Source organism: Corvus hawaiiensis, chromosome 3, assembly GCF_020740725.1.
Source record: "Corvus hawaiiensis isolate bCorHaw1 chromosome 3, bCorHaw1.pri.cur, whole genome shotgun sequence".
NCBI classification, from domain to species: domain Eukaryota; kingdom Metazoa; phylum Chordata; class Aves; order Passeriformes; family Corvidae; genus Corvus; species Corvus hawaiiensis.
Genome location: NC_063215.1, coordinates 96,097,186 through 96,123,278, shown reverse-complemented (window position 1 = coordinate 96,123,278; position 26,093 = coordinate 96,097,186). Strand labels below are relative to the sequence as shown.

General features: G+C 39.1%; 1 protein-coding gene across 4 annotated transcripts in view; it reads right to left on the bottom strand.

Annotated features, from left to right (window-relative positions):
- RPS6KC1 (ribosomal protein S6 kinase C1) overlaps positions 1 to 26,093 on the bottom strand; it is an 86,385-nt gene that overhangs the window by 5,217 nt on the left and 55,075 nt on the right. For all 4 annotated transcript variants that reach the window (XM_048297111.1, XM_048297114.1, XM_048297113.1 and 1 more), the window contains 6 exons: positions 24,569 to 24,616; positions 22,872 to 23,004; positions 13,260 to 14,831; positions 12,899 to 12,988; positions 1,337 to 1,419; positions 523 to 618 (listed from right to left, as the gene is read on the bottom strand). In XM_048297111.1, the coding sequence (XP_048153068.1) occupies positions 523 to 618; positions 1,337 to 1,419; positions 12,899 to 12,988; positions 13,260 to 14,831; positions 22,872 to 23,004; positions 24,569 to 24,616 (2,022 nt within the window). The remainder of the gene's footprint in view (positions 1 to 522; positions 619 to 1,336; positions 1,420 to 12,898; positions 12,989 to 13,259; positions 14,832 to 22,871; positions 23,005 to 24,568; positions 24,617 to 26,093) is intronic.

Genomic DNA, 26,093 nt, shown 5'->3' with positions numbered 1-26,093 from the left:
TGACTACAAAAGTCATTGGATTCACCATTTAAAGTACTTTTCGTAACAAATGGGATCCAGAAGGTTTCCTGGAGGAGAGTTATAGACTTTCAACCACAGCAAGGTCATAACTTCTGATCAGTGTGCTACAGGTTTCATAGGATTTTGAGCTATCTTGCTGAATTGGCATCAGCATTTTTTAGTTTAGTTCATTACAAATGCTTCCATGAACATTTAGGGCAGAATTCCTAAGATGTTCATGCATCACCAGCAGGTGTTTCCAAAGCATTTGCCAAACTTGTTCTTTGAAGAAATGGCAAAGCACTCCAGTTTTCTACAAACACAGCTGGCAGCAGAAGTCAAGGTTTCCAGATGCAACAAGACAACTTGGGCAAAATCCATCAGCGCTGACAAAAGAGCCATCCACGTTCCTATCAGCAGGTTTCTGGTTTTACATTTACTTCACCAGAACAAGTTAGGGAGCCAAGTATTTGCCCTATCCACACATGTACATAAGAGCAAAAAAATTCTCCCCTCACCTACCTGCTGAATCAGTGATCTGGCCTCCTTCGATACATGGTCTGGTATACTCAAAGAAGTGTGAGTGTTTATTCCTGATGGATGGCACTCAACCAGAGACTGGAGGAGAAAAGGAAAAAAGGAAAAAAAACACCAAAGTAGGCAGGCACATTTATTAATTTCACAACTGCAGTGTTAGATTATCTCCTAATATCCATGCAAATTTAACACACAAAGCCAAAATTCAGCGCTTCCTAGTATGAAGTACTGGTTCTGGGAGGAACCAGTCTACAGGTGCTGATGAGCTCCCTGAGATACAGCTTTAGAACATTTACATCTTAAAGCTTCCATTCCATTGCTCAAATTTGAAGAGCCTGGGAATTTGGTGGACTTTGCTTTCTTCGTGCAGAGCTGTCAACCAAACACCAGTTTGATCTGGCTGAGCACTCTTTGTCTCAAAATACTGAATCAGTATGTGACAGCAACATATGGCTTCTATGCAGTCCCAGGAAAGAATACTCGAAGTATTAGGGCAAAAGTTTTGTACATGTACAGACAGAATGTTACAGAACTTGGATTTCACTGTAGCTAAGAGGGCAGCATAGTTTTGGTTATTTTTTTCAGTCCTTAGTTTGATACAGCTTTATTAAGTTGTTCTGCTGAAGGCTGGGCATGTTTTGTTTCTCTTGTTGCATGCAGACTAAGCAAATTGAGAGTGCTCAGGTTGGTAAAGCTCATCTGAGAAAGACAATCAAATGAATCACAACTGGGAACACCACTGGTGAGAAACTACTGGCCAAGAAGTCACTTTTATCGAGTCACTTGCCCCCAGCCCTACCTTCCCAGTGAGAAGTTCGAAAAGAATGGCACCCAGGCTCCACCAGTCACAGGCTTCTGTCTCTTCTAGGATAGCACCAACCTCTAAACATGAGACATTTCAATTAATATTAAAAAGGTCAGTTACACCTTCAAAATTAACATATATTTACAAGGTGACTGTTTAATGCTGACAGAACATATACTAAATACCACAGAGCTTTCATTACGCCTGCAATTTAGTTAGCCCTTTAGCCACCTACAGATTGCATTGTTCAAGCACAGCAACACCATATATTTCATGCATAATTTGTCTTTTCCATGCATACACAGGCACTTCCTAGACTTGCAGGCATTACAGTTATGATTCTTCTATACTGGACAAAACTGGACAGTGACAGACAGTAAAGCAAAACATATTTAGAGAATTCCCCTTGGCCAGAAGAGCTGAGCAGACCAGAGTGGCCTGAAACATCCATAAAAGCAGCACTAGGGAGGGTGCAGTAGTCTACTGCATGCCTTAGTTTTGTCTTAGAGAGCAGGATTTGTCTCATGGCTAACCCACACCCTTTCCTGGGATCACCATGGGAGGCTTTTCACAATGGTCTCATAGAGATATCAAATCTTTCCACAGCATAACCACTGCCAGTGACTCTGTATTGCTACAGCCCAGCCCAAACTGTACATGGGTATGAAAAGTTGTTTCCCCTTGCATCCAACCCAACACTGCTATTGTGCACCGGCACAAGGGACAGCAGGGAGGGGAGATGGGAGTGACAGTCCCTGGCCATACACACACACGTATTCAGTCGCATGATGTGTGCAGAAAACTTGGCCTTCACTGACTCAGGCTTTAAACTACAAAAATTATTAAATACAAACATTATTAAATACACACCACACTGTCTGCTCTAAAGCAGGCAGAAAACCAGATTGCAATGAAGATGAAATCTTCATTTTGACTGTCAAAAAAATGCAGAAGCTGCACTAAAATAGCTTTGGTGGCAAAAGCCACGAGAGCTCCCCAGCAGAGGACAACAATTAGCATACAGTCACATAGCTGTTACTGTGAAAAGCAGTGCAGCATGGGCAAAAAATCCTGCTCATCATTTTATGGAGCTTAGCATGAGCACGGCCAAGGAGAGCTCCAGATGAGTCCCAGCGCAGGGTCAGGAGAGGGAGGCATCACCTCAGAGCTCCCCAAGAGGCAGGAAGCACACCCAGGCTGAGCTCAGGGATGTGCAGAGGGCTGCCCCCTCCTCAGGCAGCTGCCACACGAGCTGGAAGAGGCTCAGCACCTCACAGAACTGAGGCTGCTGTTTCAAGAGCAACAAGGAAGGATGGCTCAGACATTGTTTCTTGAGGTAGGACATCCCTCACACTGAAAAGTTTACTGCACTTAATGGCCTTTGAATGACCGATACATCACTATAAGGGTGCCACACATCAGAATTTATTCCACTCCTTACAGATTGATACTCCTACCAGCACCAAGAAACTTTTACAAAGATGTAACAGCAACCACATGAGGAACTGTAGCAGCATAATTACATCCATTTTTAAAATGTTTTACCAACCCATGTAAGCACCCAGATGAAGCTGAAATTGTGGTAAATTGAGAGAATTTGTGTAAAAATCAAAATTTGTTCCTGCAATTTATTTTTAAAGCTCTTCAGAAAGGCAGACCTTCTAGGTAACTGTCCTTTAAAAAAAAGAAAAACAAACAAAAAAAAAAAAAAACCAAAGCAAACAAAAAAACCCCCAAAGTTTGGCCTTTCCACACAAACCTGCTGGTGAAAGGTTTTCATAGCATTTCTCAGTGAAACCTACTAAATGGAAATGCCTTTTCAGTTCAAGGGAGCTTTCTTCCCAACAAGTGAAGATTTTTATTTTTAAATTAAGTTACACACTTATTACAGAATAAGGACAGCAAAGCCAAGAATTAATAAGATTGACTACTACATTCTCAGCTCCTATACTACCATTAACTATCCCATATTGACACACCTTCAATTTTATAATAATTCCACAAAAGGAAATAATCCATTCTTCCCAAATACATTCAGTGGGAATGGGTCTCATGAGTTACAGCCCAATAGAAAAAAAAATTACCTAAATATGGGAAAAAAAATATAATTCAGAGCACAGAGGAAAGAAATTCTACAAAAAATTTTTTTTCTCAGTTTTGGTATTATTTCCTTTCATGTTGGCAATCAGAGATGCTGATCCAGTTCTCTGAAGACCCAAAGTTACACTGCCTTCCTTCACAGAACTGTTCATTACAGGAAGTAGCACTGATGAAGAAAATGGACATATATAGAATCAGAGTCAAAAAGTAAACCAGAGTCTACTTCTTCAAAATCCAAGCTCATATTTCCAATTTCAAGAACACTTTCAATATATGCCAAGCCAAAAAAAAATGTCACTGCAGTTCTCTGACAAGAGCAGCACTGAGTTCTTCCATCCATTTTGGCCATGACCAAACTGACACGAGTGGAATAAATTAAGAACAGTCAAGTAACACAGATTTCTCTCAGGACTGAACAACTCTGCCTGTATTCTCATGCACAAGCAGAAACTGCATGACAAGTCATCTGAACCAACACAGAACAGAAAATGGAAAACTCAGCTGAGGGCAACGCCTGAGTCCCCTTTTTCACAAAAACTAAATTTTAGCCCAACTTTTTTCCTATCATGCAATGTCTGCTTTCCTGCTGCTTTCCCTAGGTTCCAAAGTTTCCTTGTTTCAGGTTAAAATAAATGTTTTCCTTAAAAAAACAAAAAAAAGGAAAAATCACTGTGTATACTACAAATAAACATATGTTGTTTACATTTCCTTACTTCAAACAGATCATGTGACTTCTGATGCAATACACTGATCATAATAAGCCCAGGATACCACATCAATATTACTGCATTTTATCTTGACTAAACATCATGGGAAAATTTAGAAACTGTAGATTATGAAGTGCTTTTGAGGGACACAGAGTAGCTGGCTAATATAATATACCACACAGGGCATATGCTTTTTTTAAAGCTTCAATATTGCAATAAATCTGAACTACAACATCTGCCTTCACTAAGAAAACATTTTCATCTCAATCCATCGGCAAAGTAATTTAGACAATAAATGGTAGTGACACATAAGCTTAAGTGAATAACATGGGGATATTTGTGCCAAATCTTTCCTTCATGAACCTTGAAATCAAGGACCTTACCCGGATTTGTATAAAAATAAACATGTGTACACATGTACACAGTGTCGGTGATTCTAGGACTAGCAGAACAACATCTGCAAAACTCAACATTCATATCATCCTCAAATAGAAAACATTCATATCATCCTCAAAAACATTCATATCATCCTCAAATAGAAAATCAGAGAAATAATAAAGTAGTGAAAAAAAGACAATAGCTCTTCCAACTACTGCAATTTCATTAAAGGGAGAGCTTTTCCTCTTTCTCCCTTCCTGAAGCATGGCCATGACATCCAGCACCAAGTAGCACAAGTCAACAGCAATGCTAAATTCCTGCACAAAGCAATTCCTGCAGCAGCCGCTGGGATAACTGAAGGGAAGGAGACTTGTAAAATGCTATCAGGTTTAGACAGGGACAGATGGTGCAGGTAAACACCTTCACTACCCTGCACTGTCCTCCTTCCAGAGCAGCTGCTCTCAACTGAAAGGCCATTTCTTTATGGTTTCCGTACTTATCTCAATATTTGCATTATACACAGCAACACCTTACTTCCTGATAAGGGAGACGTAGCTGACAACACTCTATTTTAAACAGTGCCAGTTCTGAAGTAAAAAGCAGAACTTCACCTCTCCTGAACACACATTCTCAATAAAGCTATTAAGGGTAAACCAAGGCCTATTTTCTCATTCTTTCTACAGCACCTTTACTTGAAATATACCCTTCATGCTGAAGGATTTTAAAGGCTTTTACTAGCACACCTGCCACATTTTCTTCCAAAAATAGCTTCCTCCAGGCTGACAATAATGCCTCATGACCAGCACACACAAACACTAGTTAAGATGAAAGAAGCCTGGCTTACAGGAGGCCTAAGACATTCACTGTGCAACTCAGGCCAGATGGCTTGTGAATCACCAAGAACAAAAACTTAATCAAAAATTTTGTAGGACAAACTGTAACATCAAAAAAAAGATGCATCTCAAGTCAGCTCACAGGAAAACTGACTCTAGACTCTAGGTGGATGTAGTGCTTCCCCAGACACCTAGGAGTCAGGAAAGGCTTTGCACTGAGATGGTTTCTTGGAATTAAGAAGAGTAAGCATTTCAAAACCTGAGGAGGCTCTTTCTCTTACCCCACACTCCAAGCACAAACAGCGTACTCTCAAGTATCATTTCTGCACTGATAAGAAAATAAGGAGACCCATCTGAACTACCATCAGGTATCTTAAACTGTTCATGAGTAATTGGACTTGTTAAACATCCTGAAAAGAAACACAATGTATTCCCCTTCTGTGGCCACTAAGATAAACATTGCATGAAAAACCATTAGTGACACTTGGAAATTCTATTTACCTTACACTCACCTAATTTTAAAAGATTACTGTTTTATCATATTTTGATATCTATATATGTAAAGAAACATTTCCAGAGAATCAAATAAAGCAACTCCAACCTAATTCACTCTCATCAGACTCAGTCAGCCAAGATACCATAAGGTACAGTCACTAAATAAAACATCCCACAAGCAGTCTGGCCATAACGCTTTGCCTAAAATGCTTCAGCAATTTATAAAGCATAGAATTGAACCATCTATATTTAAGTATAAGAAGTTTATCATGGTCTTTAAACAATAAAGTAGTGAGGCAAGTCCAATGAACATTTGCTAAGATCAAATGGAGTATGAAAATAGGAAGTTTCATTTGAAAGTTATTCAAAAACATATAAACACCTATGTTTCTCTTTAGAAAAAAAAAAAGAAAATAAAAAATAATAGAGGGAACTGTGGTTGTTCTTTCTTTTAGCAGCCCAAGCTGGAATCAAAACTTCCTCTAAAATGATCATGTGACATAAGAGAAAGTTTTATTGCTGTTCTGTTATTGAAACAAAGCAAACATTAATTAACCTCATAGCTAGCTCCATTTACTTTCATAAGGCATCTTGTACACTATCTTCAAGTTTTAGTCCCCTCTGTAATAATAATAATCATAATCATAATCATAATAAATAAACACAGGTAAAGTACACTTTCTTCTGGAGTTAACAACTGGCTTTTATGACAGCCAGATTAAAACATCAGATTTTTACAAATCAGCAGCTTGGACACATCTTACTGCTTATTCTGGTTACAGAGCCTAAGAAAAACCACAAGACCATGTACTTCACCTGAAACACGCAGTGTACTTACAACAAGCCTGAGTACAAATGAGATCAGGTTTTTTTCAGAAAATACCTGATGCTCTCCCCAAACCTATGCTTTCAATTAGCTACTCCAAGTTCACAACATTTTGTGTTCTGGGAGCAGTCAGTTGTTGTCATTTTCTGTGGAACACTCAGGTGTCTCTAGAGAGCTGTCCCACTCCAAATGCTTGTTGTAAACCTGTTACTCCCAGTAATCAGTACTTCTTCTGCACCTCCAGACCTTATTCACACCGGCCATGTATTTTTCATGTTAATGTTTAATCCTATTTCCTACTGCCAGGGCTTTTCAAATCAAGCTTCTGATTTTGATGCCCAAAACTCCTTCACCTATCCAGATTTTTTCTTTTCTTTTTAGGATAATCCTGAGACATTAATGTCACACAAAAATCTAGGACAGAGTCAAAGATAAAAAGCAGGAAGTCCAGTCTTACACTATAACCACGAGACCAGCCCGCCCCTCGACACCTCTCAGGGTCAATGGCACTTTAATCTACCACAGTTATTTTGCTTCTTAAATAATCTACTCAAATTAAATTACTATAATACAGAATAGCAGATTTAATGAGTGCCTGCAAACTCCTACTGACAAACACACACACAAATAACATGCAGTTTTTCCAGCATCAAATGTCTATTTGGTAAACAGAGGCAAATAATCTTTTTCCTTATTCAGTAAATAAAAATTATAGCATGCAGGCTAATAATATCAACTAGCAATTTTTATTTTCATGCCACATATTTGAGGTGATCAACTGCAATTTGCATCTGTATTTTCAATTGTTTAAGAGCAGAATTGACATCTTCATTTGGGAGTACAAAAATCAGGTTGCACATTGAAACATTTTGGTCTGTTTTTTTGGGAACAAAACCCTTCACGCACAAAGCCTTCTTTTTGCTTAGGTTTTGCACTGTGTACAAGTAACAGCAGATTACATAAAACCAAATTTACCATATATTTATGTGTAGGCTTCTGTGAAGGCTAGTTTGTGTAAATAAGGCTTGATTATAGCACACAGCTTATGAAAGCATCAGAATAATACGATGCATTACTGATGGCCAGTTTCCTACTTACATTTTCTATGAAGCTAAGCTCCCTTTGGCTTTAGGATCTCAAGCAGCAAATCTCCAGTTTTTAGTAAACACAGTCTGGCAAAAACTTGTTGTTTAAACAAGAAAGAAAAAAGACTCTAAAGGCAGCCCAGTCTGAAACCTCGTCCTCCAAAAACACTACAGGGATGCAACAGAAAGCATCCTCACTGCTGGAGCAAGAACTCGGGGAGTGTAAATAAAACATCTCATTCACACATCATATTTACACAAGATGTCAGACCAGCAAGCTGCATCTACAACGACACTTCACAGGTTAGACTTAAGGATTTCTCTTCATGAGAAAATTCTCAAATCTGTTTCAGCTGAAGACAGCCTTGACTAGGCTATGGCTGCAGACCATTCTGTCTTTCTCACAGGTCTTAAGCATGCCGAGAAGGGTCTTTTTTTTAAAAAAAGTTACCAATTTGGCTTTTTAAATTGTGACTGTCGAGAATGGAATACAACTATTACTGTATTTAAAAGTTAACAACTCTTTATATTTAAGATCACAATGCTGGCAAAATCAATACTTAAAATAACAGAAGGTGATAATTTGCATTTCAAAATTCATCTATCTTTCTTTTCCCTCAATTAGACCAAAACATGTTGATTCACAGGTTTGTGTGTGTGTGTGTGTTTCTTTTTTAAACTTATTTATAGAGCAGAATAATGGCCCCCCTGCTAGGCTGGCATTTGCTCAAGTTTCTGTCCATGTAAATTGAATCTGTTACTGGAATTTTCCCCCCTTCAGAATACCAAGGCACATTAACCAAGAGATAAAGAGATACATTGCTGATATTATCAGCCACCAGGCAGGTGGATAAAGCAAGGGATTTTTTGTTAGTTTTTGTGGGGATTTTTTGGACAAATATGTGATAAGAGCTCTCAGGGGGCATGGAGAGCAAAGGGCTGTTTAAACAGAAGTGAATCATTCTCATCTGATCTGCTAATAACTTTGTATTCAGACATCAGCTGCTCAGCACACTTTAAAATGTTCAGAAAACAGAATTACTATAAAGAGGAAGAAAGTTACAGGAAACAAAACACATAAACCTCACAATAGTCACCTTAGCCATATTAACCCAGCAGAAATTCTCAGTTACGAGTGCTTAATTTCTTCTTTAAAAGCAAATAGGTTATTCTTGGCCAAAACCCCCACAGTTTCACTTGAAGTGGTGGTGAGTTTATATGGTATGATTTATAATCCAATGTTTCCCTTGTGAATTAGAGAAACAACATTTCACTTATCATAGGTGAACAGCAAAGATTTAGTTTGGCCATTAATCAAAGTATAGCACAGGCACTACTTTTAAGTATCTGCAGACAGCTTTGTTGGTGCCGGAGTCGGTTTAGCAGGAACTTTTGTCTTTTTAAATTGAGCAGAACTATACAGCAGTAAAGAGTGACCCCGCCACACCAACAGATTCAACAGCACCATAACACACCACGACTCTGAGCTTGTGAGCACAATTCTTGATGTGCAAATCATTACAAATGAGCCGCATCTTCCGTCTCCAGTTCGTAGGAGAAGTTAAGCAAATTAGAGGCAGCCAGCGCGACAGCAGCATCCATTAATGGTACAATGCCACCTCCCGTCGGCTGCGCGGAAGTGCCACCCCTGCAGCAGATGCAGCCCTGCTCGTAACTTACACACGATGTAAAATGACAATTGCTATTTCACACAAAACTAATTATGCTGCTCGCAGGGAACGGGATGCAGCTTTTTAAACTATTCCCTTCCCTCAACTTTCTGACACTTCTGCATTTATAATGGTTGTAGTTGTTCTGTTACTTTATATATGCACTGCATAATGTCTTTTTGACATACGCAGTCAAACTGCCTCTCCACTTTTTCGTAGGACAACAGGAGCCGAGCAAGTCCCTGTGCTTCACCAGGATCACTGTTTCTGTACCAATGCTGCCTTGCTTTACCTTAATGCAAGGTTACATTCTAGTGTACAGAAAGCCTTAAACACAAAATCCGAGATCTGCAAACAAGTTCCACGTAGGTGGACCTCTATTCTCCATTGGCTCTGAAAAGCTTCCACACTAATACATTACTACCCGTCGCCTGTCCAGCAATTAGGTCTCAATATATAAATTGTAAAATTTAGACTTCATGTTTTTCTTCAGCAAATAAAATGACTTAAGATTTAAATACATCTTCATGCCCTTCACTGCAAACCACTTTATAACTTACACTGTAGAAAAGCAACATCTGAAACCTCATCAGTTGAAAAGCTACAACTGTTTCAAATAGATGTTTAAAACTTTCACATAACTCCGCAACACAATTTCCTATTTTAAACTGAAGATATCCTGCAATCTGTTTAAATTTCATTCATCCTCTCCTTGTTCTGCCTCCAAAATTTGCTCCTCAAAAATCAATGCAGAAAAAGAACCACAGCCCTAGAATCATCATCTGTTCTCAGTCTCCAGCAGCAGACCCTAAAAAGCAAGGTTTATTGATAGACACCTTCCCCTTCTTGCCTACTTTCAAAGAGTGCACTTATTTAAATACTAAATTGTTGAAATCATGTAGCATACAAGTTATCGTACCCAAATCTATTGTAACTCCAACTCTGCTAAAAACACACAGCAAGCTAAACACAAAATTTTTACAAGCCAAGTTTCAGTGCATCCTTCAGCCAGGAGAGAAAAGAAGAGGGAAGGCTGAGTACCCAGAGGAAGGGCAACACAGCACATAATCCTGAAAACACCAGGAAAATTCAAAACAAGATAAAGACTCCCTTTGAGTCACTTACTTTAGATATGGTGTTTTATTATTGTAAGAAATCATAAGACCTGATAAAATTTTGGGAAGGTAATTGTTCACCTTTACAAAACTACAGCATTTCCCTCAGCAGAAAAAAAAACAAGTTGTGAGAAACACTTATATTAAAAAGCAACTGAAAAATAGTATTAAAACCTCGAAACTTGTTCCTAGTGTACTAAACTGAAGCACAAATACAATTTCAAAATCCTTATTCCAAGAAGCAGCTTGAGGAGCAATGCTTTCATGATAAAGGGGTTCCAGGGACATGGCACACTCCTCATAATGAAAAAAAAAATATATCATCCAAATGAAGCTTTTTTTCTCCTGTAATATTGGAACCTAGAGAAATCCTATTAACACAATTATTTTTTTAAACATTGGTCAAAAGTTCTAAAGCCACATTTACCAGCAGCAGTAGCCCTAAGAAAGCTGCTTTGGACTCAGCTATACACCATTATTGAATCATTACTCATAACAGAATGGCACTTGGCTCCAAAATATATTTCATGATGCTAAGTTATACCAAGTATTACTCTCCTACCTAAAAATGAACATGCAACAGCTACACTAAAGTACAAGCATGCTTCACAGAGATAACATTAAGATCAAGAAATATGAAAGAATCATAGAGCAATGCCAATTCATCCACCTTGAATGTATCTAATATTTGCATTTGCAAACCTTCACCTTGCAGCTCACCAGTTGCAGACACACAAAGCAAACACAGCCTGGGGTAGGGCAGAGAGGGCAGAGAGGGGAGGGCAACTTCAGCAAGAAATGCCTGGATGGGTACCACACCTGTGCTGTGAGGTGGAAATAATGACGGTGGGGAAAACTTCATTCTTGCATTTGGGGACTTCTAAATATTATTTCAACTGCTCCCTAAACACTTAATTACTGCAGGAGTTGGCTGGTTGGGGCTTAGGGGGCAAAAAAAGCCTCTCTTTGGATCCTCATTAAAGTACAGAAAAATTAAGCTTTGACTTTCACAGCTCATTAATGATGACAGGGTGGGAAAAGGCTGCACTTCCATCTTTGTTACAACTCAACTGGGGAGCGCTTTGTTCGAGGCTGGGTTAGGGAGGCAGGAAAACACCTCTCTAACAAGTTGTCACACATGTTGGCAACCTGGACAACCATTTATTTAACAAACACAGTAATTGCTGGGATTCCCCAATTATCTTGTTCTTGAATAAAACTGGCATGAGGGTAGAACGAAGGTGTTGGATTTACTTTGATAGGTGAAAAGAATTATTTTCTGTAATACCTGCCCTTTTGACTTGCACCAGAGCAGAAAAGATTTTATTTTCTATTTATCTCAAGAAGCTGACATACAAAATTTGCTGAGACCCTACCACCCTTACTCAGAGAGACAGTTCCTTACTGCATTTCACTTGCAGAACAAAAACACAGAACAAACACCTGATGCCAAACCAAATTCAGAACTTCCACTGCTGGTAACTCCTAATTCTAAATTTTTCTGAGCACATTTGCAGACTCTGAAGTTGAGGACTACCTGCATGACAAGTTGCAATACCTGGCCAGACCACGCGCTCAGCAGAAAGTTATGCCGGCATTTCAAAGTCAGAATAAAAACGTAGTAATTTCAACTCTAAACACAGTTTTTATAAGCTAGCTATGAAATTTTTAAAAGATGAAGCTGTGTGTGAAACACCTGATTTTTGGCTGTCATTGCCAGAAATCACAGACAGCTATATTAGCAGCAAATAAATAGAGAAAAGGAAAAGAGGGAGGGCTCAGTTTCAAGTGCCATCCTTGCTATAAAAACCCAAGAGATATTGATTTTATCACCCTCATGATTGATGAAAGCGGTTCTAAGAAAAGAGCTCTCTAAACTATTTCAAAGCCCACTGTAGCTCATCAAAAATGTCAGAAGCATCTCTGAGCCTATTAGGGCTGTATTTTTCAAACCTCTGTGGTTCTCCCCCCACCACCCATGTCCTTTGCATGTATAAATTTTTGATTTTTAAGGGTCTTAGTGCCACCTTTTCAATCTCACTTGCTCTTTTCAGTTACCAAGATGTACTCAGACATAGGAAATAACTGCAAGAAAACAGAACATTCCTAACTTGCTTAAACAAGACATTCAGTACAATTACACGTTATGGAAATGACATAACAAACACCACCACAGTTCAACAATAAAGCAGTTATGAGCCCTGTAGCTTTTTAAGACATTATGGAAAAGAAGCAAAGAAAACTCAGATATTGCATGATCTCAAGCTGTTTGCTACAGAGACTCCATGAGAAAATGAAAGCTGCTAATCTACTTTCCAAGTGAAACATTGTAGGTGATTGCTCTAACCTGGGGCACAGTACATTCTCTCTATGGCATCGTTGTCACAGGAATCTTCAACCTCCCTCCACCTGCTAAAATACGTTAGCTGAATGTGTCCTAAAAACAAAACGACAGGAGAAATCAAAACATTTTTCCCTTCCATTTTCTGCAGAAGTGAACTGTAATTACTCCTTTTGTAGCTAAAAACAGTATCATTAAGAATAATGGCATCATTAAGTACTAGAAGCTATTACTGGGGGTGAATTTGCTGCACTGATAATGAAGCTCTAGACAGGAAATGAAGATACTAATTACAAGATAAAACGCCTACTCAGTTAATTGGAAGCAACAGCGAATAAAAAGAAATGCATTTGCAAAAGTTCCTGACCTCTATCATTCAATAAGATGTTGTTTGGGTTCAAATCGCGGCACACAATTCCTTCTCTATGTAAAGCATCAAGGGCTACCACCATTTCAGCTGCCCATCTTTGAATGCAATCCTCTGGGATATTAAACCTGGAGGTTAGCACTAATCTCTCATCGAGGTCCTGAAAAATTTGATGTATTTCCTTCTGCCCTGCTCCTGCTGTTTTGTCTTCCTTCTTTGGTGCAATCTTTTTACTTTCAGCTGCTGGTGACAAAGCCGAGTCTGTCTCCTCTTTCCCGCTGTCTTCAGTTTGGTTGGAAAACAGCGACACTCCATCATTTCTTAACATGTCCAAGCTAACCTCTTGAGCACCTGAGAGTGGGTTGGAAACACATGACCTTTCTTCTTTGCTTTTCATGTTTAAGGAGCAGGCCCCAAGCTCTTGAAACAGAGCCCCGTCTTCTGAACCACCTACCTCTTGGTCAGATGTAAAGAGGGTCCCAAGAGCTCCCTGAGTGACACCGCTTTGCTCATTTGCTTCCTTGTGGGCAGGATCACCCACTTCTGGTGCCACATGATTTGGTTCTTGATCAAATGCTTTGCATGGCTCTACAGAATTATTTAATTGCAAGACATCAGGTGTTTCTAACAACTTTACTTCTGACATGTCCCTGTCAGATTTTGTAAACTTTGTTGGCCTTGACACGGCTGGCTCTTCTGTTTCATCAGACATGCCTGGTAAGTTTATTAGAAGATCAGGCCTTCCTTCATCAATGCTATTCACATCATCAAAAGCAGCATCCTTAAAGGAGATAACTGGCACAGAGTCATTTGAACCCCTGCTCACAGTGTCATGAGCTTTCACACCCATTTTGCTCTCCAGGGCATCCAAGCTTCTGTCATGATCTGGGACGGTAAACAATGGCTTTAAAGGCTCTGATTTCAGGTTATATAATTTTTCTCCAAAATCAAGCCCCAGGAGTTCACTAGTGCTATCTTTGCTGTCTATCCTGAAGAGTTCCATGGGGCTGTTCTTGGATCTAGTTAACGAGTCCAGTATCCTAGTAGGGCTGGCTATTTCGGACTCAGCATCATCGATGAACAGCTTTCGTTCCTGAGGTGCAATCTGGGAGGTGAAGCTGTCACTGCCAACAACACTGCACTTCTGCAGGGAACTCCTCTCTTTGGTATGCAGCCCTTCACCCTCTGCTTTAGCCACTGGTTCCTCATTTAGGGAGCCAGAGTCAATTTTTTCCTGCCCGTACTCATTGCACAACGTTAAATAACTAGTGGTGCACTCCTCTTCTGAGCTGGATGCCGAGTCCATCCACTTGGAACTCTCCTGGCCATCTTCCTGGTTGCTGCTGTCATCCTGAGAGCTTGGTGTCAGGCTGCTCCTCAGTGGGACCACCTTCAGCATGCTCTCCCCATAGCTTTCTCTGGAATCGGTGCTGCTACCAGTTTCTTTAGGACTAGGTGTTGGTTGCTCCAGGTAAATTTTAGTTGAACTGGATGTTCTGGATTCAGGAATCTCAAAGCTCTCTTCAGGGCTTCTGTTTAAGAACTTACTGACGTAAGACCACAGTTTCCCACCTGAAAAAAAAGAAAAAGAGAAGGGATCTCTCAATTTCACTCAAAATAGAAAATTTTTTATGAAACAGGAAAATATCCTCACTCTCACTATATACTCTATCCTTATGACCACAGTTAGTTGGATCTGCTACCTCAGCAGGAAATAATCACAGGGACCACAATTTGCTTTTCACGTAGATTTGTACTATTACATAAATATTTAAAGAGCTGCATCTGAGACTAAGCCGCTGGGTTTTGTTTTTAAACTTCTGTAAAGTCTCATTTCAGAGTGTGTCTCAAGTTGCACAGTGGTCACTACTCTCTACCTGCTGTCTCAAAAGAAGTAAAAACTAGGGAAGATCAAATGGTTTAGTGCCCATCACCCCTTCTGCCTACACTGAATGATTCTGTATCACAGCTCTAAACTCATAAGCAACATTAGCGGAAATGGACTGAAAACTAAGCAGCAAGGTCAGTAAGGGAAATTACCATATTAGCAGGATATTTTCAGGGTCTGTGTCTCTCTGAAGAAGTTGGGGTTTTTTAGTTAAATATTGATTTATTTCTCCCATTAACTTTAGAATTCAAAAAAAGTTTTTTATGCTTTGCTGCACCACACAAGGATTTATGAATACTGTTACACTGGCAAACAGTTCCTTCAAAGCACCTAAGAAAGTTACATCTCCAAAAATAAGTTACATTTAAAAAAAACAAACCAGGACTCCTCATGTTTCCAAACACTGCACATATTTAAAAAAGCTTACAAATTTCAAAACATAATTTTAGCAAAATAATTCAAGAAGTTACTGTACCTCTTATATGTGCCATAGAATTTGGCTTAAAGTTAGAAAGTCTCCTTTGATAACTTCAGGAAAAATGCACTGTCAAGACATTTCTATTTAAAAGATCGTACAAAAATTCTCAAAAATGCAGGACTTCTAACAAATCTTTGTAAAAGAAAAAAGTAAGTATCCAGCCCACTGGGCATCTGCAGAGTTGGTGGGTTTTTGTTGGTTTTTTTTTACTTATTTGGATAAAACAGCTTTATATTTTTCCAAAATACATTCTTTAATAGTTTGGGGCTTTTTTAACACTCTCTGTATCAGGCAAAATTCCTTTAAAAAGTACAATAAAAGAAGAAAGTATTTATCATTGCCTAGGAACAGATTTTCTATACTCCCAGGTATTTAAAAAAAAAAACTTATCAAAGACAGAAAAACCTTGACACTTTAAAAAATTAATTTGAATAATATAATGTGGAGTTTTCCTGCCCTCCATCCTCCTGGCTAAGACAAGACTTGTTTTTCAAGGGGAAAAAAAACCTCGCTGGTTGTGGTGAAACTAAGTATATTAAAAACACTAAGAGGGAATTCTAACAGCTTGAGTCCAATGGTAAAAACGACAATTTAGATCTGTTAATCCACATGGTTTCTGCCATAAGCTACAAATGGATTTAGCACCAGGTCAGGATGACCCTTGCCACCTTCTAGAATGTGATGAGAAAGGACAGCAGGCAAACAAACACGAGCAAAGGGAAGCAATGCTCACAGAGAAAGGAATAAGAACTGTTACACTGCCCACTGTATGGCATAAGCACTTTAAATACTTACCCCAGAGGTGCATCCAAAACATGCACCCCAAAGTGTGCCCTGCCACAGCAGCAAGGCACAGCCCCTGAGTCCCCCCAGCAGAGCAGCAGCTCCTCAGCCCAGCGAGGCAGGGCAGGGACTGACTCTGAGCCTGCCTGGGCACAAGCGACCCGAGGCCCTGTGTTGGTGACACCGAGGGCCCTGGCCCTTCCAGAGCTGCCTCACGAGCAGGATTTCACCCCAGAGAGAAGCAGGGAGCCCGGGCAGGCTCCCCAAGTGAGGCCACTTGCTTTAAACACAACACGTGGCACAGCAGCTCAGCAGGGCAAAGGCACCCTGCCCTCTGAGCCCCACAGCTTGCACAGGACTTCAGGATTACTGGTCTGCAGCTGATTTGGTGAAAATAAAAGTTGTCCATTCCATAATCACCAACAGTTCTTTTCTAATGTTACACTTCTAGGTTTATTCATATTTTTGCTATAAAATGGCAGAGAGATGAAACAACAGAAAAGAGAATGAGAAAGAGCATGAGATCATACATAATTTTTATATATGTGTGAAAGAGTTTATCCTCTTTTTCACACTTCTATCCGTAATAATTAATTTCCTTTAAAATTTCAATTAAATTCCTTTAAGTACTATAAAAAAATAACTTTGCCCAGTTTATTAACTAGGCATGGAATTACTGAGGACCCTTTCATACCAAACAATAAAATCTCATTTGACAACCACACCCGTACTGCATTTAATAAAACACATTATTTAATAAAAAAATTATATAGTCTCCCCATCCCACCTGCATTAGATTAATTAGTACAAGCTAAATATTTTCATCTACATATTACTAGTGTTTATTACTTGTGCTTCACAAATTTCTTATGAAAACACAAATCTCAAAGCGTGCTCACAGACCATGACTCATGAAGACTCACATAAGATCTCTGGAGCTTTGGGAAGTGCCTGGCACAACACCACCAGCCTCCAGGCATGGCTTTAATGCAAATATGAGCACCATCAGTGCTTCCTCAGATGGAAGTAGTAAGAAAAGGTCTTTCTAACAGAGGCCTGTCTTAAGCTTTGACCCAAGGAGGCAGAAAGCTCAAAACCTTATTTCTGTGATCTTTTGTCACATCTTTTTTTCCTGTGTCATTACTGGACACCAAGTGTCCTTTTACATGTGACACCTGAACAGCTCTCACTGACCTAAATGTTTTGTACCTCTCTGCTAAGATAAGAAGGGGCTGGGCTGCCCAGCAGTATGAAAAATGCGAGAATTATCCAACTTAAGTTTTTCACCTATTGACACATCAAGCTGCTCTCAGGACAACTCCTGTCTTCTTCTCTCTCCACCTCACTTTATCCAAGATTTCATGCACCCTCCACTAGATTTGGGCCTCGACCTGAAGTTTTACTGCAGCTTAAGAAGGGAGACCCAAGAAGGATTAAGGATGGACAAAGAGATATGTTGGGATCAATACTTGAAAAATCCACAAAAAATCACTGGATGATTTGAGAGGTTCACTAAACATAAAAGTTGCAAAAGACAAAAAAAGGAAATCTCTTTATTCTTACAGTGTTCAGGAATTCACCACTGTCCATTTGTGAAAACAGGGAGGACTTCAACAACTCATTTTGTTTTTGCAAATCTATTATCTTAGGTTTTCAAAAAGAAGTTGCTCATTATTAATGGCTTGTATTTAGAAACCACAGTGGAAATTACTACTTACTGCAACGTCAACTTAAGAGTTAAACACAAGTAAACAAACCAAAAACAAACAAAAAAAAACACCAAAAAAAAGAAAAAAGAAAAAAAAAACCCAAAAAAATTATGTCCAAATATGTTAACATACAAATATTTCAAGAGTGGCCTCTTGGTCAAGTGGAAATACGTAAATAAGTGCCATTCAGTAACTGTGTTTTATAGTGAAAAACAACGATTTTATTCCTTTTTGAAAATGTCCAATCCAGGGTCAAACAAAAGTGATATTTGTATCTGCGTATGTAATTATGCCTTTATGAATGACATACTAATAATCTTTTCCCCCTCTCCCCATGTGTTGTGTGAGATCAAGAAAACACATTAGCAAGACACGCTAATATAGTATCAGGAATATATAAAAACTAAAATTACAGAAATCAATCCAAACAAGTAAGCTTCAGTCACTGTCAAATAGTCCAACAGACTAAATAACTGTAACAGCTACAGTATTAAGCTCAAGTTTATTAGTGCTTAATTTCAGAACTATATTATTAATGTAACTAATTAAGTTTGTTTTCTTCTACCATGAACTGATTCTATAGCCAGTCTAGTTGAACATTTCTGGTTTTATAAGCACAACAAAATCATCAAGTTCCACATTCTTCTGCAGTTATTCAATGAAAAATTTCTTATTAGCAGTGCCATACTTAACCACATTTCCAGCATTCTGGAGCTTATACCTCTGCTTCTAGAGGCAGAATCTAAAAGTTAGTGTCCAAAATAATCAACAGGAAATTCAGAATAAAGTGATCAAATGATGAAGCTGACTAGGAATCTTTTATATTCTTTCAAACATTTCTGCAGTTTTTTGTTAATAGTACTTGATGCAGGAACATTTAAAAGAAAATACAGAGACTATATATTATATATGACAGGACAAAATGAAACCTAAAGGTCAGCAAATTTAGTCTCCTAAACATGTTTTTTTTCCAGCTGATGAGAAAAAAATTCATGACCAGTTGGATTTTTCCTCACCCAGTACTCAGATGCTTCCCATTTCAGTTTCACATCCTGAAAGACTGGCTGGCTAAGGAGACCTATTCCAAAATAAATCAATAGCTTCTGCTAGCTTGGCCCATGAGATTATTCCCAAGGATGAAGTACTCCAATTCCCACAGAACTGGAATTCAGCTAAGAATGCAGCAGTCGCTGTATTTAGGAAATCCCAAACAGAGTCAAAGTGAACAACCCAGGCTTCCAAATAACTGTAATCTGATAGGGGAGAAAAAGAGAGAGTACTGAAAGACATGCACTTGAATTATTCTCCAAAACTGAGCCCAGCTCTCTAGATCACTGCCCAAGAATTTGTGTATGGCCAGGAGTACCAACTCTAAACCCTGCACCTCATGAGAATTAATAGCCTTCCTTGCTGGAAAAAGCACCATTTTATGGTTTTCAAAGAATCACTGGCCTCCTTTTCAAGAGAGACAAGCCTACTGGTAAACTTCACCATGTTAATGCAATGGCTACATGAAACAAGGCTTGCACAGTTCCTAGGCCAAAAGCAAAGCAGACACACAGGCACTGCCATGGTACAACAACAATAATATTCCACAGCATCCCAATGGCAGCCACAGTGGAGCTGCAGCTCCACATGAATGGGAAGCTGATCTCCTGCCTAATCTCTAACATGACAGTAGTTACAAGCACCAGAGTCCTCTATCTGCAGCTCTGTATTTCCAGTGCTGCTGGTGAAGCTCTGCTGCAAAGTTCGCTAGTTTAGGCAAAGCTCCCACTTCCCAATGCACTTGGAGCAAAAGCTATTATTCCAAAGCAGCCTCCTGAAAAAGTCACTTGCCAAGGAGCATATCACCTTTCCTACTTTTTCTGATTGCTGTCAAATATTTACAGCTAGCATTATCTCCTTTCCTAACAACAAATCCCCAGCTTTGCAAGCCAGAGCGCTACCGTGGTGTTGTCTATCAATTGCTGCGTGCAGCAAGCCTCTTCAGCAGGAAGTTTCTTGAGTGCTCTCCAGATTGATAGGAACTCCAGCTTGTTTATGCTTAAAGAGATTTGACAGCTTCTAACAGCCACTTAAACTTTGATGTCCCATGGAAGCCCCCCAGCCTATTTTTGAAGCATCTGTTTCTAAAATTTCTGTAGTTAGTAGTGCCAGGAAGAAGCGAGGCCTTATTAACATCAGATTGGCTCTCTCCCACACTAGAACTTGCCAAGTGTTTTGCAACAAAGCTACAAGATAACTTTATGGGCTTTTGTACTTCTGATGCATCCTTGAAGCCTCTCACTGTGGCCAGGAGAAACATCTGCAAGAGAACCCAAGACATCATTCACTGATTCTGAGCATGTAACACCATCACGATTTACCAATACAAACAAACCAACAAACAAAAAGAGTCTTCTTCTTGAGTCTGTGGTCAAGCTTTCAGAATTCCATACAAAACCCAACAGTGCTGCACTTAATACAGTTAAAATCTACTATGAACAGGAAAGTGAGCTGCTTAGCAAACACACACGGTCCATTCATAGCATAAAACTTGAATTTGCTACACTACAAGCCACTGCCCATTTAAATTAGTATTTTACCCTTCAAACTCACAATGGTGTAGCTAACATACCTAGCATAAATTAACACCATTTATAAATTTGACTGGCAGAATCTTCTTTCTTATTGGAATAGAATTATTTGGACTATGAATGTTAAGAGCATTCATGAGGTCATGAAATAAAATTTTAAGAGACTATCACTTAAAAAGTACTGTCCTAGAATTTTTTATCCTTTCCCAACATTAACTACAAGCATCTTCTCTATTTATACCTGGTCTGAGATGGATGAAATTTTAAGAAAGGTTTGTCTATAGGGATTTCTGGTATTATTTTCCTTCTAATTTAAAGGATGAGTGCTACTAACATAAGACTGATCTGATCAAGACCATCATCAGTGGGGTGACCAAGACCAGTCACTGCATATAGTGCAGCATAACTTTAGCCCAATTTTTAAGTATCCTTTATTCACACAGAGTTAGAAGCATTTCTCCTGAACCACTTTCCAGCATCAGCCTCATAGTACAGGGTGCACTGGTTGTTGCCCCAGTTTAGGATTTGGGATCAGGCCCTACACCTGCAAAACACTTATTGTATATATTCTCAGGAAATTTACTCATCACTGTGTACCCCAGCTACTCCTCTTTACAGCAGAATCTACCACTCTTCCTCTCCCTTTGCCTGTTCTGAGCCCAGACAGCAGGTTCATGAAAATGAAAGAGCTCTGATCTCAGTGTCTCTGTTTTTCTGTTATCACAACACAATTAACACTTCCAGGAGATCACCTTGTCAACTGCTCACATTAGGCCTTCCTTACAGTTTTTGTTCTTACATCTGACCACTTCACCCATGAAATTCCACTATTACTCCACTCACTTTTCCATCTCTCTTGAGGAAGAACATCCATCCTAAAAAGAAGAGCAAAACTGCAGGGCTTCAGAAACTGCAGAAATATTATGAAGAGCGTATTAAATTATGTAATTATGCTAGCCTAAGGGCAGCTGATATCTGGCAAAGGTTGTGGGTGGGGTTTTTTGTTTGCTTTGGGGTTTCTTTGGTTGTGGGCTTTTAAAAATACTTTTTCTCTGGACAAAATGTACCAGCTTCTGTGTAGATTGCAGTTCAGGTGAGAATCTCCCAATTATCTTGTGTATTACTACACACACCTTGAGAAAAGTAGCACTGTACAGAGCAGCACTGTAAACTCCCAAGATCACCATCAGGCACTACTGTAAAGTGAGACTTTTCTTCATGCATCAGTGCTCATGGCAAAACCGAGTCACACATTGCAGAAACAGTCATTCCTGTTGCAAAGCTAACTTTAACTGGCCTCATATGACAAATTGTTCATGAAAAAGCCAAAATCTAAGTTATTACGGAGAAAAGAAGTAATATTCAATGCAATAAAATTATCTTCTCTATCAGTCAGCTTAGTTCCTTCACATCATCCATTCTGCCTGAGTTATTAGCATTTCCTAAAAAAAAGAACTATTAGCAATCCCAAAATTTATATTCTGCACTCATTCTAAACAAATATGGGTAATTACATTTAGGGAATATTTAAATCCAGGTGTTAGACAAAAGAATCAAAATGTAATTATTTTGTGCCACCTGTTCCCTGTACATTTAACAGGAATTTTATAAATAGTTTGAAGGCACAACTCTGTGGTTCTGCTTTGAACTCCTGTGTGATGCCACTAGCTATTTTCTTAAAAATCCAGATCAGTGCAATTTTAACCAACAGGAAAATGTTCATGGGTTTTAGCAGAGCTATTTAATTCTTGTGCAAATACTTGTCATTTTAACTAGAGATGCTAAAAAGACTTACTAGTCAAAGTTTACGAAAGTAGCCAAATACTTTATCTCTGAGAAATAACTGTAAATAATGCAGATTTTTGTTGCAGTCAAAGCACTCTCTCTCCTGTAGAAAATAAACAGTTGGAAGCTTTCAATATTGCTACATACAATTCAAGTAACCCATCAGGATTTGAGGCCATTTGAAGCAGGAATCAGATCCAGCCCAAAATGAGAGGGGAAAAGGGGGAGGGACAGAGGAATGGAGTGGGGTGTCTTACATGACATCTCCCTGGCACACTAAAAATATTTTAACTGGATGTATGAGAGATTAATTTGACAATGAAGTGCACCATTGATTAAAACTGAAAGCCTTTGACTCTTTTCAACAATATGCTTAAAGGAGAGACAAACCTTCTGCATGCTGCAGGACGAGGAAGACAGACTCCTCGGAGATGATGTACTTGTGCAGACACACCATGTTGGGCACGCAGCGGGGGATGATGGTCGTTCTGCTCCTGCTGCACTCACTACTTTTCCTTAGACCCTGACAGAGAACAAAAAGGTCAGTTGTACCCTCAGTTGCCTTTGGAGCCTGCTGTGCTCTGTGTTTATCAACCAAACTAATCTATCCGAGTTACTCTGGGCTTCAGAGAAACCACTCATCTGCTGCTCTATGCCCCTCGGTCCCCCGAGGCTGTGCTGATGGCATCTGGCGCATTTCCAGAGAACAGAAGATGGCACAAAGCTGCCATTAAAATCAATTACATGGGTCAATGTTTTTATTAGAATCTCTCTCAAACTAAGTCATCAGGATGACACTCAGTTATTTCCCTGTGACCTTTTTTTAAAATTTTATTTTTGTGTGTGACCAAAAGGCACTATTAAAAAAATTCAATTCAAGTCCTAAAGACAAAAGAATGCCTTCGCCTCACAGGTAATCCTCACATTTCCATTTTACTTTACTAAAGACAACAACCACCTCAATAAAAAAGAAAGGAAAGGATTAGTCTCCTTGAGAGGCAATGATTTTTGAGAGGTAGTGCAGAGATGAAGTTGCCAGAAGTGAAAAAATTGATGCGGGAGGGTGAAAGGGAGGGGAGAGAGAAAGAGAAAAAAAATTATGTCAATAGTGTGACCTATTACAATATTGATAAACATAGGCAGTCACATGGGAAATTCAATGTTACCCTATCTACCAGTAGATAATGTGAGGTTCTAATATACAATATTCACAAATAAACCTTTCTCAGAAACAAACAGGTTTGCTGTATCCTGCACATACAATTTCAAAGGCTGATGCAGAAAGTTAAGGTGGGCTGTAAGCCAGATCTGAAGCAAAGTTACAAAATGTTAACAAGTAACTAGAGGTTCACGTTTGGGACACAGCATTTTTTCAATCCTTCCTGCCATCAGCAGTGGAATTCATGTCAAGGGGAGCCTGAAGTAAATGGTCACAAAAACAATACTTATAACTGAACTAATTCTCAGCATCACAGATGCTCTGAGCATACTGGGGTCTTGATCTGAACACTTTCTGAAACATAAAAGAGTAATGTGAAAAATTTTATTCTGACCAAATAACTGTTCATAAATGTAATTGGTTAGTAACATTAAACTCTTATCTCAGACTATTGATGTAAAACATAAGGAAACAAATTTGAGGAAGACTAGTTGAACATTTCATTCAGAACCCCTTTGGCCAGCAGGATATTCTTCAGCTAAAGAAGACCAACACAAACAGGAGTGGATGTGCTTGGATTAAGCAGAATTTTCATGTTCATCAGAAGCCCTGAGCCACCAGGGCTTTACAGATGTTTTAAGCAGCACATTCAATCTGTGATTCTTTACCAAAGCCTGCAAAGGTGTTGGCCTCAATAACCAGAGGCAACTCAGATGACTAAACCAGCACATCTGAGCACTAGGGATGTGAGAGAGAAAGGATGCGAATGCAACCAAATACTGACAAAAAGAATTCCAGGGCACTTAACATGTATTATAATAATACATAATAACAATATATTGCAGGGATACCTCTATAAATTACCTGTAAGCTGATCTTTGTGCGCTGGTGTAATTTAGGAGGTCATATAATAAAAGATTTTACTCACCTTCAATATAAAAGTCTGCTGTGTTCTGGTGTCCATTACAAGCAAAACCTAAGCAAAAAGTATTCAGAGAAAATATTTTAAGATTCACATGTGTAAGCTAACAAAACATAGTTCTTAAATCTAATGTTGAATATTCTTACAAAGAAAGTGATATAAGCAATTCAAAAATTAAACCCCTGCAGCATACAGACTTGATAAGCAGTCTTTTTTCTAGCAAAGAAATGACTGAGGATATAGATCACTAAAATTAGGGTAACAACAAAAAAAATGGGATTTATTTAGAGAGAAAAGTCTGGATGGTTTTGCTGCAGAGAGAACACTTACAGCTGCAAAGAGCATCTCTGTTAGCAGTGCATCACCTCTACTGAAAGCACTTCAAACACAGCAATGAGAGAAGCACTAAATAACTACATTCTTAGCAAGCTCCATTTGTTTATGTGTTGAAAACAAAACAAACAAAAGGACACATATGTGTGTATATACACTTAGGAAACCATCTTTAGAAAGCTGGAACCCTCTGCCTTCAAGTCACCCGACTCAGGAATTAACTGTTTTCAAACTCTAAGAACACAGATGTGCTTGAAAAGCTCCAGCTGCAAGACAGCCCCACGAGCAGCATAAGCACAAGCTCAATCTTCCTGTAGGAACAAGAACAAGAACAAGAGTGTGCCCTCACTGTTTACTTACAGCAGACATTGTAAACTTCCAGTATAAACATTCATATAGTTATACCAAAATACTTAGGCTGCAAAAATCATACCTCTAAAAGGCTTCTTTCCCATGCTGGCACTGGGATTACCAAACTCTAAGTTCAACAGACAAGATGCAGCAACTCCAAGTGAACGGACAAGGTGCAGTGAAGACCAAGCATTGCATCCAGAAAGACTTCTTGCAGAGGAATGAAATGTCAGGAGCAACATGGCATCATCAGGTGGCAAAGGACACCACCACGCACAGGCTCCCTTACCTCCCTGCTGCAATTGCTGCAGAGGGGCAGCAATGCAGCCATGCTCTGCTGTCTCCAAAAGGAAGAAACCTTTGCTCTTTGGGATGGTAGCATTCAAAACCTACTTCTCTCCCCACTGCATCTCAAACATGAGAAAGAGAACTGAAGTCTTTTCTAATCATTTCTCTCTCAACATATTTTACCAAAACAAATGAAGTGACAGACTCTTCCCCATCTCAAAGACCCCCTCTTTTACTAGGGTTGCACCCAATTTTAAAAGCTTTTCTGTATATTCGGGGAGAGAAAAAAAAAAAAAAAAACAACAACAACAGAAGTTGGTGCTACTGAGATTTTTTTTTAACAAAGGAGTGACACACAGTTACCATGTCAAGGGCATGGTATGGAAAGGCAAGTGTGCCCAGACCGCTGAGTGTGCCAAACAACTTTTTAGGCCTCTTACCTAGGGCTCCCAGAAACAGTGGAAACCAGCTCCATAAATAACAACTGTGAAACTGGTTTTGTTTACTGATGTTTTAAGATGTTTAAGAAGTTTACACCTTAAAATTAAAGAAAAACCCA